We start from the raw sequence: 16,564 nt of genomic DNA, 5'->3' as shown, positions 1-16,564 counted from the left end.
ATTCAAGCCTGCTCTATAAAGTTATTTATTGACTATGATAAATATATTACACTCCACCTTCATTAGTAAAACATTTACAAAAATAAGTGTTCCCTTGCACACCCACAGTGATTGAGATGATGGTTTGACTAGTGGAGGTCAACAACCCTAATTAAGATTGATTAATTGAACCAGATGTGTTAATACAGGGCTGGAACAAAAGACAGCACACCCTGTAGCTCTCCAGGAACAGGGTTGGTGACCACGAATACAGGAAGAGGATCTATGTGCTTATTGGTCTCTGGTATCGAGCTCAAAGGTAATTGGTTTGACATCTGGCCAGAAGTCTGGATTCTCTTGGTACCATTTGACTGTAAAACAAATGGAGAGGACACTTTAGAGATTCACCCCTTGTGCTAAAATATATATGAAAGTCAATCTAAGGAATCCATAGAGTAATGTGTTCATGTACTGTACCTGTCCTTCTGATGCCCTCTGACCATGACACTGCAGGCTTCCAGCCCAGCCTCCACAGCTTCTCACAGTTCACAGGGTACCTCAGGTCAACCACTGGCCTTGGGTGGGTGAGAGGTTCAACAATGTCAGTGTCTTTGGAGCCAATCACACAGCCTGCCTTTCTCACGCTGGTTTCCATGGCAAAGACATGCTCAATGGAAGTAAAGGCTCTGAAAAGTGTTTAGTGTGATCCCCTTATACTTCACTCACCGGTCAGGCACAAACTCCAGCCAGTCGTCCAGTTCTGCATCAGGGACATGCTTGACCTGTAACACACACTATTAGCAGATGTCTTTCAGTGGCTCAGTAAAGAGGACTACAGAGTGACCAGACACACACTTCACCCACCATCTTGATAAGTTCTCTGGCTAGCTGAATGATGGATATCCTACCATCTTGATAAGTTCTCTGGCTAGTTGAATGATGGATATCTCGAAGTCGGTCCCGATGTTGTAGGTTTCTCCCACCACCCCCCTCTCCAGGATGGTGTGGAATGCTTCAATGGCATCATCCACGTACAGGAAGTGGCGAGATTGGGGGCTGGTCCCTTGGATGGTACTGTGGCAGAGAGGAGCATGGGATATGTAGGCTTTATTTGAAACAATAACATATGAAGTAAAACATGCACACATAGTCTGGGATGATGTCAGTGCTCTCTTAAAGTTTAAGTATTTACCATTTTTTGTTCAGCTGAAGGAAGGACACGAATTTTGGAATTACCTGGGGGTAAAAAAAAAAAAAGTTTGTTGAGCTGCAATCCCGTTAACGGGATGATATGACAACAGCCAGTGAAAGTGCAGGGCGCCAAATTCAAACAGAAATCTCATAATTAAAATTCCTCAAACATACATGTATCTTATACCATTTTAAAGGTAATTTTGTTGTTAATCCCACCAAAGTGTCCGATTTCAAATAGGCTTTACAGCGAAAGCACCACAAACGATTATGTTAGGTCACCGCAAAATCACAGACAGTCATTTTTCCAGCCAAAGACAGGAGTCACAAAAAGCAGAAAGAGATAAAATGAATCACTAACCTTTGATGATCTTCATCAGATGACACTAATAGGACTTCATGTTACACAATACATATATGTTTTGTTTGAAAAAGTTCATATTTATATCCAAAAACCTCAGTTTACATTGGCGCCATGTTCAGAAATGCCTCCAAAATATCCGGAGAAATTGCAGAGCCATGTCAAATAACATAAATACTCATCATAAACTTTGATGAAAGATACATGTTTTACATAGAATTAAAGATACAATTGTTCTTAATGCAACCGCTGTGTCAGATTTCAAAAGCTTTAGGGCAAAAGCACAATATTCAATAATCTGAGAACAGCGTTCAGCCACAAAAGGAAGCCATACAGTTACCCGTCAAATTGTGCAGTCAACAAAACTCATAAAAAGCATTATAAATCTTCACTTACCTTTGCTGATCTTCGTCGGAATGCACTCCCAGGACTCCCACTTCCACAAGAAATGTTTGTTTTGTTCGGTAATGTCCATCATTTATGTCCAAATAGCTATTTTTGTTAGCGTGTTTGGTAAACAAATCCAAAGTCAGGAAGCGCATTCACTAAAAGCAGACGAAATGTCAAAAAGTTCCGTAACAGTCAGTAGAAACATGTCAAACGATGTATTGAATCAATCTTTAGAATGTTTTTAACATAAATCTTCAGTAACGTTCCGACCGGAGAATTACATTGACTTCAGATGTGCATGGAACAGAGATCCCTCTCATGTGAACGCATATGGTCAGAGCATGGTCAGGTCATGATAGACCTTACTAATTCCTGTCTCCTTCGGCCCCACTTCACAGTAGAGGCATCAGACAAGGTTCTACAGACTGTTGACATCTAGTGGAAGCCGTAGGAAGTGCAAACTCATCCATATCCCACTGTGTATTCAATAGGGTCTTGGTTGAAAATCGACCAACCTCAGAATTCCCACTTCCTGATTGGATTATTTCTCAGGTTTTTGCCTGCCATATGAGTTCTGTTATACTCACAGACATCATTCAAACAGTTTTAGAAACTTCAGAGTGTTTTCTATCCAATACGAATAATACTATGCATATATTAGCAACTGGGACTGAGGAACAGGCAGTTTACTATGGGCACCTCTGTGCACCTTTCATCCAAGCTACTCAATACTGCCCCTGCAGCTATAAGAAGTTAAAAGACCAGACACACAACAGAAATATATAGAACTGTGGTTCACAACCAGGGGTACTAGGACCCCTAGGGGCACTTGAGAAGACTCATGAAACCATAGGGTTACTGGTAAAATGCACATTAGGGGGTACTTCACAGGTACTCCGGGCAGAGCAAAATTCAGTTGGTGGTACAGTAACCGAAAAAGGTTGGGAACCACTGATATAGAATATAGAAACTATATTGACCTTCTCCAAGTACTGTCTGGGTCCATATACATTATTGCTCCTTGTTATTATAACAGGAAACTGAAAGAAAAAGCAAAATATTAATACAAAATAATACAAAAATGTGTACATGCCTCACAGAAAAACTTGGTTATAACTGTGGTATGTCTGTTGACAGTATTTACTACCTTGTGTCTCTCCCTGTAGGACAATACAAGACACTCAGCAGCTGCTTTAGACACAGAGTATGGGTTGTTGGGTCTTCTTGGGCTGGTTTCATCTAATTCCTACATGGGGGTAAAAGAGACCGCTTTTAACACCGGGGACTGACAGTACTGCAGACAAAGAACCTTAAAAAGTGGCAAAAGAAGTTGAGAAGTGGCACTCAAAAACTTGGAGCTCAAATGTAAATGTGGCATACACCTTACAAAAAGTTATGATAATTATGTCAGGATATCAGTGAAAATGATAAGAGTGGACTGACCTTATACAGACTCTCTCCGTACACCTCATCTGTACTAATGTAAATAAACTTCTCCACCTTGGCCTCAAAAGCTGCTTTCAGTAGCACCCTTGTCCCCCCCACGTTCACCATGTGGTATCTGGACGGCCATATGAAGGACGTCTCTGAAAAAGGGGCACAGAAACATATGGATGAATGTCTTGCTCTATGGGTCACTGAGTGTTGTCAACAATGCCTTTGATTGTTTTGGCATGGTAACAACACAATCTAAACAGTAAAACGTAATTTCTTACCAACATGTGTTTGAGCCGCAAAGTGAAAGACGATGTCGATGTTTTCTGTGGCAAAGATGTGGTTTACCAAGCGTGGATTGCATATATCCCCCTGTTAAAGAAAAGGGACAAACCATGACACATATTCAAGCTAACAGTCTTTATGATTTTTTGTATTTTAATTTTTTACAATAAACAAAAACATACATAGACAAAAACAATAAACAACTTAACATTCATACATTTCCAAACATTAATCACATCCTAATCCTAGACCCAAATGTTCCCACCGTAACCACACCATATGTTGTTTGTAATGCTTTTAAGGCAATGCCCCATATGACTTCAAATTGTGTTCTTTTGTTTCTGTCCTAGACAGATTTTTTTCAATTTTTAAATAATAAAGCATTTGATTCTTCCATTCTCTTAAAGTTGGAGTATCATTTGACTGCCAGTGTTAAAGTAATAGTTTATTCAATATAATTGTCCAACCCATTCGGTATCTCACCGCACCCCTCTATGCCATGTCTTGAAATATGCAGAAAGACGGATTAAAAGTAAACTTACATTGTACAACTTCTGACAACTAGCTTTATAACTTCACCCATAACTTTTGGACCACAGCACTCCCAGAAGGCATGAATTATTGAGTCATTATTAGTTTTACACTTAAGACATTACTCTGCCGTTGTGCTGTAGAATTTGTGAATTTTGTCTCTTGTATTATACATTGTATACATTAGTTTATACTGGATTAAGTGTATATTGTCATTAATTGTAATTTTGTTCGTTATGTTCCAACACTCCCTCCATCTTGTGCCAATATCAGTTATTTTTAAGTCTTGGTTCCAATAGTTTATATATTTTTTTCCTAAGACATTGTTAGTTCATTAGGCTTTTTTTTGTGCAAGGTTTTGTATATATTACCTTTCATATGAGTATATTTTCCTGACTCAAATAGGATTCCCTCAACATTGCTCTGATGTCCAAAAGCTTTCAGGTCAAAATTTCGAGATATAAAACCTTTAAGTTGCATTTATTTGAAATTGTCTACATTGGTCTGTCCAAAGTGTATTTTTAATTCTGTCATGGAAATAATTGTATTTCCTATTACCATGTAATTTATGGTTTCTATGCCTTCAGTTTTCCATGTGGGCCAATTTATCAGTGAATTCTGAAACGCTGTCCAAGGATTGTTCCAGAGGGAGTGAAATTGGTTCCTGTAGAATCCGTTTCATGTTCTTCCATGTTGTCACAGTGTTGTTAACTATGAAGTTGTTCATGTTCTTAGCTCCAGCCTTTGAAAACAGACACATAAAAAAATTCTGGGGATGAGCATGCGCATCTTCAATATGTACCCATTGTTCCTCTTTAGTGTATTTAACAACATGTTGCAAGTAAAAGCCTTGGGTGGCGAGTTGATACAATTCCAAATCTGGAAAGTTAAAAAACACCCTCAGACTTAGGAAGATGTTAAACTATCCTTTTTATTCAGTGGTATTTCCCCACATGAAGTCTGTTATGGCCGAGTATACATTTGTAAATAATGTCTTCGGTGGGGTAATTGGTATATAACTGAAAATACACAGAACAAAAATATATGTATGTAAAATGTTGGTCCCATGTTTCATGAGCTGAAATAAAAGATCAGAGAAATTTTCCATACCCACAAAAAGCATTTTTCTCTCAAATGTTGTGCACACATTTGTTTACATCCCTGTTAGTGAGCATTTCTCCTTTGCCAAGATAATCCACCTGACATGTGTGACATATAAAGAAGCTGATTAAACAGCATGGTCATTACACAGTTGCACCTTGTGTTGGAGACAATTAAAGGCCACTCTAAATTGTGCAGTTTTGTCACACAACACAATTCCACAGATGTTGAGGGAGCGTGCAATTGGCAGGCTAACTGCAGGACTGTCCACCAGAGCTGTTGCCAGATAATTGAATGTTCATTTCTCTACCGTAAGTCGCCTCCAATGTTGTTTTAGAGAATTTGTCAGTACGTCCAACTGGCCTCAACTGCTGACCACATGTATGGAGTCGTGTGGGTGAGTGGTTTGCTGATGTCAACGTTGTGAACAGAGTGTCCCATGGGTGGCGGTGGGGTTATGGTATGGGCAGGCATAAACTACGAACAACGAACACAATAGCATTTTATTAATGGAAATTTTAATGCACAGAGATACCATGACAAGATCTTGAGGCCCATTGTCGTGCCATTCATCCGCCGCCATCACCTCATATTTCAGTATGTTCATTTTGATTTTATTTGTACCTTTATTTAACTAGGCAAGTCAGTTAGGAACAAATTCTTATTTACAATAACGGCCTACCCCGGCCAAACCCAGACGACGCTGGGCCAATTGTGTGCCGTCCTATGGGACTCCCAAATCACGGCCAGATGTGATACAGCCTGGATTCGAACCAGGGACTGTAGTAACGCCTCTTGCACTGAGATGCAGTGCCTTAGACCACTGCGCCACTCTGGAGTCCAATGCACGGCCCCATGTCGCAAGGATCTGTACAAAATTCCAGGAAGCAAAACATTTCCAAGTTCTTCCATGGCATGCATACTCACCAGACGTGTCACCCATTGAGCATGTTTGGGTACTCTGGATCGACGTGTACGACGGGGCGGCAGGGTAGCCTAGTGGTTAGAGCGTTGGGCTAGTAACCGAAAGGTTGCAAGTTCAAATCCCCGAGCTGACAAGGTACAAATCTGTCGTTATGCCCCTGAACAAGGCAGTTAACCCACTGTTCCTAGGCAGTTATTGAAAATAAGAATTTGTTCCTAACTGACTTGCCTAGTTAAATAAAGGTAAAAAAAAAAAAAAGTACAGGTAATTTTCATAAAGAGATGTTGAAATGTTCCAATCTGTAAGTCGCTCTGGATAAGAGCGTCTGCTAAATGACTTAAATGTAAATGTTAAATGTAAATGTACGACAGCGTGTTCCAGTTGTCGCCAATATCCAGCAACTTCGCACAGCCATTGAAGAGGAGTGGGACAACATTCCACAGGCCAAAATCAACAGCCTGATCAAATCTTTGTCAAGACGATGTGTCATGCTGCATGAGGCAAATGGTGGTCACACCAAATACTGACTGGTTTTCTGATCCACACCCCTACCTTTTTTAAGGCATCTGTGACCAACAGATGCATATCTGTACTCCCAGTCATGTGAAATCCATAGATTCGGGTCTAATGAATTCATTTCAATTGACTGATTTCCTTATATGAACTCTAACTCAGCCAAACCTTTGAAATTGTTGCATGTTGCATTCATATTTTTGTTCAGTTAAATATAAAACTTTGGGAGTCATGCCATTCTAAACAGGTTAATCTATCTGTAAGATTTATGGGGAGATTGTTCCATTTAATTAGATCTGCTTTCATGTTGTTGAGTAATGGGATAAAATTAACTTCATATATTTGTTGTTTGTTGTCACTTATTAAGTATCCTAAGTATTTCATATTTTTTGTGGTCCACAAAGGACTGCTGTAGTTCATGAGTTATTATTTTTCAATTTGCCATTATTTCAGTTTTTTTCAATGTTAATTACATATCCTGAGATTTTTGAGTATTCCAAAAATATTTTGAACAAGGGGGACAATGAGTTTCAAATATTAGTCAGGTATATCAGAAGATTATCGGCAAATTAGATTATATTCGTGTTTATCAATACGGATACCTGTTGCATTTGAGTCCTGTCTAATTATTTCAGCAAGCAGTTCAATTGCCAGTGCAAACAGGGGGGGAGAGAGGACATCCCTGTCTCGTAACACTGGCACTCCATATACAGTGATGTTACATAACAGCAGGACTTGGCAGTTCTCTCACCCTGATAAAGGTGTAGTTTTCATTCTCCTCTACAGACTCCAGGTTCCTGAGATTGGAACAGTAGTCCAGCTGTATGGGACCAGGAAAAGTTACACAGTCACTCCCAGGAAATGATGACAACTTGGAATTCTGCAGTGACATTGTGTAGTAGTTAGGGTTTATGGGAAATAAGCTTCACCTCGGTTTTTTAGTTAATTGTTTTTTGTGTGTCACATACACCGGATATGTGCAGTGAAATGTGTTGTCAAATCAAATGAAATGTTATTGGTCACATACACATATTTCGCAGATGTTATTGCGGGTGTAGCAAAATGCTTGTGTTCCTAGCTCCAACAGTGCAGTAATATCTAACAATACACACAAGTCTGAAAAAGTAAAAGAATGGTATTAAGAAATATTAGGACGAGCAATGTCGGAGTCCGGAGTATAAATATATATGGACAGCTGGACTACTGTGATTATGGACAGTATATGGATAGAATATGTAGTATATCTGAAGAATACATTGGATAGAATAGTTTATGTACAGCAATAGTTAAATAGGATAGACCTTGACTAGAATACAGTATATACATATGAAGTGGGTAAAACAGTATGCAAACATTATTAAAGTGACCAGTGTTCCATGTCTATGTTGCACCTTGGCAGCAAAGGGAACGAGAGGCCCCAGCTTGAACAGGGCTTGAATCTGTCGTTACAGGAAAGCACATTTAGCTCCTACTCACATTGTCAAAGTTGATGATACGCCAATCTGGATGCCTGTTGACTAGGGAGCAGACAAAATGGGACCCACTGTATTGGGAAAGAGTTACAGATGAAACATGTATTGTATGCAATGAAATCTCATATTTGACATACATTGTAGATTCAACTTGCTTGTTTTCTGTAGTTTAAGTCTTTGTCAGAACACTACTGATCGTCATTATGATGATGATGATTTGCTAACTGTTACTTACATGAAACCTGCCCCTCCAGTCACCAGGACCGTTTTGACAAAGTCCATCCTCGCACAGCCTGTTGATGTCTCCTCACAACTCTTCTCCTGGATCTTCAGTTTTCATTGAAGCCCAAAGGCACTCGCCTAGTGACATAAGTTATGCCTACCTTAGCTAGCTAACTAGCTTACCTGTGCTGGAGTGTCTTATTGTTGAGTAAACAAGAGATAATCTCAAACTATATGCGGGAACTGATTTTAAGTGATTGAGGCCATTCTAAAGTGAAGCACATCGACAACACGTTAACGAACAGCTAGATAACATTACTCAGATGTTTGTGTTGTCACCAGTTCATGTCAGAAGCAGTTGATACAGTAGAAACCATATCAGCAAAATGTAATGTGCAACTTTTGCGACAGTCTTTGTCGCTTTATGGCAATGTTGACACGTATCAGAGGCCTGCGTTGAGTTGGTCCGTTTTGGTGCCCACCCTTTTATCGCTCTCTGATTGGCTTGCAGCTTTGACGTAGGTAGAGGTCCTTTTATGATTAGGTAAAACCTAAATCAATCAAACGTTTCAGTGCAGATGGAACTCACTCCTTTTTGACTAGACCACTCATTGTTGTCGTACAATCATCTTCTTTATATCTAATTTGATACGTCGCTTTTAGGAGACAATGTATCCGTTAATGTTCACACTTACAGCCTTCTTACTATGCATTCCAGCTACATTTGGAAAAACTGTGTCGGGAGTTTTCAAGAGCGATGCAGCCAGAGAGCAGAATGGACAGTACATCACAAAATTCATGTACAACGGTAGGTGTAGCAGTCTGACGCTAGCGACAAATTCTGGAGGGAGGCTTGTGTGGATGGATACACATGCACCAAGATGACGTGATGCGTTTTATTATTGGATGTTTTATATAGGCTATAGTTGCAATGCTAATGTACATAAGGAAGCTACAGAACATGTGTTCTTAGTCTGGAAAGTGCTAATCTCTTGCATGGTGTTATTGGGTTCAAAGATCAAATCACATAGGTCTATGCAGTGTCTTAATAATAGGTTGGTTCAGTCTTAAATTAGTCCAGACCCATGAGCATCGGCAATGTCATTCTGTTCCCGGGTACAACATGTTGCCAAATGAGATAGCCAGGCAGTACATTAGAATCAATAGAGCTCCTTCCTTTATCACAGACGGTCTGCATATTCTGTAGGTTCGAATGAAACCAAATCCTCGGAAAGGTGGATTTAGTGTCCTGTCAGATCTCTTTCTCTCTCTCCCCTCTACTTCCACTACCTCTTCTTCTCTCACACCCTCTCTTGTCTCTCCCTCCCTCTGTCTCTTTCTTCCCCAGTGGGTAGTGGTCTGGTGGTGTGCAGGCTGGAGAATGCAACCCTGGCCATGGAGAAGGAGTCCAGACTGCTGCTCTTCCCGGAGACGGAGGACGGCTTTGACATCGACAACCTCAGCTGCCACGACCGCCTCTCCAAGGCACAGCTCTCCAGTGAGTGTGTCTCTGTGACTGTCACGTGTATTGTTTGCATTCATGTCCTGCTGGCTCGTAGTAAACATGCATTCATAAACAAGAGGCATTTGGGAAAGTGGCATAAATACCATCATTTACAGGACATATTCTGAATGTACTTGCAGTATGTTGCATCAGCATATGTAACCGACTGGTTATCAAACCTTGGCCGTCTGCATGACTTAAGGCCACATTAGCCCTCTTAGCGAAAGCCTAGGGCTTGTCTCCCTCCTAACGTTGTTTCCCTCTCTCTGCTCAGTCCGTCTGAGTGAGGAGGAGCACAACCAGAGCATCCCCCACCTTCACTCCCCCACGGCCTGGATGGCGCTGTATGCAGACCGCTACACCTGCGGGGAGGGGGGCATCATCCCTGCCCACGGGGACCTGACCTTCACCATCCTGCTGTTCAACCCTGACTCGGCAGGCAACCCCTTGGAACACTTCAGCGCTGAGGAGGCAGGTCAGTACATGCACATACTTTAATATATGCATTTGGTGCACTGTAAATCGCTTTGGATGAAAGCGTCTGCTAAGCGTCTGCTAAGTGTCTGCTAGTCATAACACACCATTTTATACTTCTGAATTTAAGATCTGACTAGGGCTCCAAACAGGACAGCACTGAATGCTTGACTGATTGTGTCCTCCCCACCCCTGGCACTATGACCCACCCTCCTTCCTACCCCTGCCTAACCCCCTTTCCCTCCTTCCTACCCCTGTCCCCTTGACCCACCCTCCTTCCTACCCCTGCCCCCCTGCCTAACCCCCTTTCCCTCCTTCCTACCCCTGTCCCCTTGACCCACCCTCCTTCCTACCCCTGCCCCCCTGCCTAACCCCCTTTCCCTCCTTCCTACCCCTGTCCCCTTGACCCACCCTCCTTTCCCCCCTGCCCCACCCTCCTCCCTACCACTGCCCCCCTCTACCCCTGCCCCACCCTCCTCCCTGCCCCCCTGACCCCCCCTCCTCCCTACCCCCCCTGACCCACCCTCCCTATACCTGCCCCACCCTCCTCCCTATACCTGACCCACCCTCCTCCCTATACCTGCCCCCCTGACCCACCCCCTACCAGGCCTGCATAGTTTCTACTGTCTGCTGATCCTGGCCTACTTTGTGGCATCCTGTATCTACATTCAGCCTCTGTGGATGGCCCTGAGAAAGGGTGGGCCCATGCACACGGTGCTGAAGGTGCTCTCCACAGCCTTGGCCCTACAGGGGATCTCTGCCCTCTTCAACTACATCCACCTGGCCAGGTGAGTGATACTCAGTCCCAGTCATTATTACAGTCACCTTTCAGCAGCCCTGTTCAGGTTTACATCAGTTACTGTATTACAGGATTATCCTGTATTTCAGGATATTTGGATGAGTGAACATCAGTCTTGTTGTGTAAAAACACACACCTGTTGCTCTCGTTCCACAGGTATGCCAGGGATGGAGTGGGCATTCCTATCATGGGCAGCTTGGCAGAGTGTGAGTGTTGTATTCTCACTCTCTGTCGCTCTTGCTTCTTTCTTCGTATTGTCTTTCGTTCTTCCTTTGTGACTGTGCTGACTGTTGCCTGTTGTTGTTCTCCCATGCTGCAGTCTGTGACATGGTATCCCAGGTGTCCATGCTGTACATGCTGCTGAGTCTGTGTGTGGGCTGGACCCTGAGCAAGAACAGGAAGCCCCAGAGCAGACCTCTCCAGTGGGACTCCTCCCCCGCCTCCAAAGCCCTCGCTATGGGAGGGGTCGCCACACAGGTCAGAGCCTCATCAGCCTATCCATGACCTTTAATCCCTTACCCCAAAATACTAAGCCCTGACCCTCACACTAACTTCCATCTCACTGGATACAGTAGTCCCTACTACTTGCACTAACCTCTACCTTGCTCGCACCATCCCCTATCCTGACCAATACTGTAAGCCCCTATCCTGACCAATACTGTAAGCCCCTATCCTGACCAATACTGTAAGCCCCTATCCTGACCAATACTGTAAGCCCCTATCCTGACCAATACTGTAAGCCCCTATCCTGACCAATACTGTAAGCCCCTATCCTGACCAATACTGTAAGCCCCTATCCTGACCAATACTGTAAGCCCCTATCCTGACCAATACTGTAACCCCCTATCCTGACCAATACTGTAAGCCCCTATCCTGACCAATACTGTAAGCCCCTATCCTGACCAATACTGTAAGCCCCTATCCTGACCAATACTGTAAGCCCCTATCCTGACCAATACTGTAAGCCCCTATCCTGACCAATACTGTAAGCCCCTATCCTGACCAATACTGTAAGCCCCTATCCTGACCAATACTGTAAGCCCCTATCCTGACCAATACTGTAAGCCCCTATCCTGACCAATACTGTAAGCCCCTATCCTGACCAATACTATAAGCCCCTATCCTGACCAATACTGTAACCCCCTATCCTGACCAATACTGTAAGCCCCTATCCTGACCAATACTGTAAGCCCCTATCCTGACCAATACTGTAAGCCCCTATCCTGACCAATACTGTAAGCCCCTATCCTGACCAATACTGTAAGCCCCTATCCTGACCAATACTGTAAGCCCCTATTAACTCTCAATTTCCCCTTTGGGATCAGTCAATAAAAACACATTCAATACCAATGACCTAAATACTCCCTGTCTGTGTCGCTGCCGGGCCACTAGGGGGCGCTACTGCTGTGGGAGCAGTATGAGGAGACGGAGCACCACAGCTACCACGCCCAGCGCAGCATAGCGGGTCTGTTACTCATATCTCTACGTATCATCCTGGCCTTGCTGCTGGCCTCCGTGCTCTACACCATCATCAGCACAGAGAGGAGCGCCCTCAAGAGAGACTTCTACCTCAGCTTCTCCAAGGTAGGCGTAGAAATACAACACAGAATAGCTGGTAACCCTTTCCATGCGTTTATAGTGCCATCTACAGTGCATTATAAGATTGGTTATTCCAGTCTCACTAGTTTGTTTCTCAGGGTTGTTTTATCTGGTTCCTGTGCCACCCTGTGCTGGTCCTACTCTCTGTGGTCTTCAACGAGTATCAGAGAGAAAAGGTGAGAGGACGACACTCTATAGATGTATATATATATTGTACTGACTCATTCGGAAGGTTTTTGGTGTTGATGTTTGTGTGTGTCTGTGTTTCTAGGTTGTGACAATCGGTGTGATTCTGTGCCAGGCTATCTCGGTGGTGATCCTCTACCAGCTTTTCCTGTCCCGTAGCTTATACTGGGAAGTATCTTCTCTCTCCTCTGTCTCACTACCCCTCACCATGTCCAGAGGGGGCCGGGGACGCTACTGACCCCGTGTGCAGGGGGAACACTTTCACTGTGACACACGCCGAGGGCGAAGGGATACACCGTGACACCTGCAGTTAAAGGGACAACTTCCACTCCTCTCCGCTCACTCACGGAGAAGGTGCCCCCACAGACAGGTGAGGAAAGAGGAGGGTGGGATGAAGAGTAGGAAGTTCACCCACAAATATAGAAGAGAAGAGGAATGATGGCCTGCTCATGTAGCTGGATAGCACACCTATTTAATACCTGAGACCTGGGTTTAAGCGCACATAAAGTATGTATGTAAATGAGACTCATTTGTTAGTATACAACAGATGTGGACACAGGTAACTGCCAAAATAATGGAAACACTTGAGTAAAAGAGGGATCCAAAGTGTATTAAAAGCAGGTGCTTCCACACAGGTGTGGTTCCTGGGTTAAGCAATTCACATCCCATCATGCTTAGGGTCATGTATAAAAATTCTGTCTGCCATGGCTGTGGCCTTACAGGCTGACAATGCCCCCATTCACAGGGCAAGGGTAGTCACTGAATGGTTTGATGAGCATGAAAATGATGTAAACCATATGGCCGTCTCAGTCATCAGATCTCAACCGGGGACGGTGTTTTCCACTACCATCAACAAAACATCAAATTATGGAGTTTCTCGTGGAAGAATGATGTCGCATCCCTCCAATAGAGTTCCAGAATCTATGCCAAGGTGTATTGAAGCTGTTCTGGCTTGTGGCACAACGCCCTATTAAGACACTTTATGTTGGTGTTTTCCTTATTTTGGCAGTTACCTGTATGTTAGTCTTATTTACAATTGTATGTATGTGTGAAATGTGGTTTACTGTTTTATTTTGAATGTCAAACTTGGGCTGGATTTGATGTCTCTTTCTTTTTCAGACAGAGTATAAGACTCCCAAAATGTTTAAAAGGTTTATAATAGATTACAACGAAAGGTTACTGATTGTCAAATTCCCTGTTAAGTCTTATTCATTGCCGATTAAAGATATCCATGCGCGGACTGAAATACATTTGTTTACCGTTGATCCATAGAGATATGGATTCATGTTCAGTGTGGTAAATCTCAAACCAATAATATAGTCTGATCTTAACTCTGTCAGAAATAGAAAGTTGGGACATTTTTCTTAACAGAGTTGCTTCACACTGTTTTACTGCTGTTTCATTCTATTGTCGTCAATTGATTGTTCCTTCTGCGAGGTTCAGGTTTAGGGTGTGCTGAAGCTATTACAGAAATCACATGGACTCATGGAATCTTTGTATCATCCCCAGCACTCCAACACTGCAGCTAGTTGCATGTGTGAGAATCGTATTGCTATTATTATTTGTGTAATTATTGAATTATACTTGAATGTGAACGCTTGGTATTGTTTCGTCTGACATTGGAGCTAGACGTGCAATGTTTAAATGCAGCTTTATTTTCTTTCAATCGTTGCAAGTGCCTGAGAAGACAATCACTTTGCTAGTAGAGAAGGTACCTGTGTTTGTCTATTAAAAGATGGGTTTCACATTGGCATACATAACCAGTCTGATAGTTAAGTTATGCGGAGATATTGGGGGGGAAATGGTGAACAGAGCAGTGACTGTGTAATGTTCCTATTAAGCATGTTTATAAGGCTGTTTAAATTCATTACTGTATACTTTTGTAAAATAAGTCTTTATCAGATGCTGATGCAATACAAGAAAATGTCTGCAGGGGGCAGCAGTTCTCTTGATCTGTTACAGTAGCTACTGTAGACCAGCGTTTCTCAACCCTGGTCCTCCAGTACCCCCAACAGTAAACACTTGTATTGTAACCCTGGACAAGCACACCTGATTCAACTTGTCAACTAATCATCAAGCCCTCAATGAGTTGAACGAGGTGCGTTTGTCCAGCGCTGCAACGAAACGGTCTATTGTTGAGCAAAGACACTGCAGTAGACTACTCTCAACCAATGCACACTCAAACCACAGAAGTTACCAGTGTCTTTGCTCAAACTGCCTGCATTTTCATTCAACAATTAAAGACATGATAATTCTGGATAATTCAAACATGGAAGGACAAACCGTGAAATGTCACCACGACGCTCCACCTTGAGTACACAAACAGTTTTCCGCTCTCCACTTCCTCAAACGGCTCTGAGAGGCTAATATCAAACACTAACATCAGAGCTTAGCCGAGTCAGTCTCACTTTATTTGGGTAGTTAATCATCTTTGGTTGGTCATTGGTTTCGGTCCGTCTGCTATGGATTCCAGTATGTGACACTAAATAGGCCAATATAACTAGTAGCCTACACAACACAGTCAAAGTTGTGGAAACGTCGTGGAATGTGGTTAAACTAACCCCAGACTTCTAAACAGTAAACAGTCAAAAGGGGAAGAGTCGTGTTACTGATATTCTCCACTGCCTGTTGGTCTGTTTTCCTGTTTGGTGGTTTCGGAGTCACTGTCAGTTAGCTGGTTATAATCATTGTTTTCTGGATGCTATTTCACTCATTTTACCTTCATGTTGCAAAAGATCAAGAACATACTATGATGGCAGTGTTTACACAGGCAGCCCAATTCTGTTATTGTTTTCACTGTCGTGTCTTTGACTATGCCAGATTAATTGCTATGACATGCTATTCTATAAAATAATTTCTCTGTAATTAATATTACCTGATTGAACTAATCATGTAAATATGAATTAACTAGAGAGGGACACCACGAAAGAATATTTATAGAGCTGTTATCTTTCGAATAAACTCTTAAAGATTTAGTAAGATTTTACATCCATAACAGTGACATTAATCGTCATTTTATTCAGTCTCATCTGAAAGTTGTAAGTCCTTGGTTATCTGCAAGAATCCTGGCTAACAAGTTGAATCAGCAATACAAAATTGGGTTTAATTATTTATTTACTAAATACCTAACTAATCACACAGAATCACACATATACAATTAAATCATAACTTGATCACAAATTACGTCACACAGAAAAACGTCCCTAGCGGGCGGAATAGATATGACAGCTTGTTACACAAAGGGACGGGCTGAGTCCTAGTGAAAGAGTGGGAGACTTGAACATAGGCGAGCTGTACTATCGTAAATACAGTATCTTATGCATTCTAAATTACCGCCCATTTGAAGAGGAAAATGCAATACATATTTACTCTGAGCTGCGCTTCAGTAGGTTGGTGGTAGATGGCCCGTGTCGCCAACCCGAGTCCTCTGTCCTTTGAAGAATGTCTCTGGTAGTCACGGGATACGTTGTGTGTATTAGACGGGATACTTGGACTGTCCTTCCGAACCTGCGTTTAGCTGTTGCTAACTCAAAGGCTAGGAGATATCACTTCTGTAGTGAATACGAGTTCAAAGTTCATACCATTCACAATCAAAGTC

The 16,564-nt window shown here is 42.5% G+C and overlaps 2 protein-coding genes across 5 annotated transcripts; one reads left to right on the top strand and one right to left on the bottom strand.

Moving 5' to 3' along the window:
• Positions 1-7: 7 nt before the first annotated feature.
• LOC120033358 (dTDP-D-glucose 4,6-dehydratase-like) lies at positions 8-8,809 on the bottom strand. 4 transcript variants are annotated; one of them, XM_038979662.1, is made up of 12 exons: positions 8,418-8,809; positions 8,187-8,253; positions 7,462-7,530; positions 3,637-3,727; positions 3,365-3,507; positions 3,069-3,167; positions 2,902-2,961; positions 1,172-1,215; positions 888-1,053; positions 706-773; positions 457-554; positions 8-350 (listed from the first exon to the last, which is right to left on the bottom strand). In XM_038979662.1, exons 1-12 carry the CDS (start codon positions 8,462-8,464, stop codon positions 271-273), a joined length of 1,032 nt encoding a protein of 343 aa, XP_038835590.1. In that variant the 5' UTR covers positions 8,465-8,809; the 3' UTR covers positions 8-270. The 4 variants fall into 4 exon arrangements, with proteins under 4 accessions (XP_038835590.1, XP_038835591.1, XP_038835592.1 ...); XM_038979663.1 differs by having other exon boundaries at positions 706-761; XM_038979664.1 differs by lacking the exon at positions 7,462-7,530.
• A 174-nt stretch (positions 8,810-8,983) lies between these two features.
• On the top strand, positions 8,984-14,716 carry LOC120033579 (integral membrane protein GPR180-like). Its single transcript, XM_038979988.1, has 9 exons — positions 8,984-9,212; positions 9,753-9,902; positions 10,183-10,383; positions 10,990-11,170; positions 11,338-11,387; positions 11,501-11,658; positions 12,574-12,765; positions 12,879-12,956; positions 13,052-14,716. Exons 1-9 carry the CDS (start codon positions 9,074-9,076, stop codon positions 13,202-13,204), a joined length of 1,302 nt encoding a protein of 433 aa, XP_038835916.1. The 5' UTR covers positions 8,984-9,073; the 3' UTR covers positions 13,205-14,716.
• The last annotated feature ends 1,848 nt before the right edge of the window (positions 14,717-16,564 follow it).

The sequence above is a fragment of the Salvelinus namaycush genome, chromosome 40 (genome assembly GCF_016432855.1).
Source record: "Salvelinus namaycush isolate Seneca chromosome 40, SaNama_1.0, whole genome shotgun sequence".
Classification (NCBI taxonomy): domain Eukaryota; kingdom Metazoa; phylum Chordata; class Actinopteri; order Salmoniformes; family Salmonidae; genus Salvelinus; species Salvelinus namaycush.
Note: the sequence above shows the minus strand (reverse complement) of the source record. Positions and strands in the feature narration are given on the sequence as shown.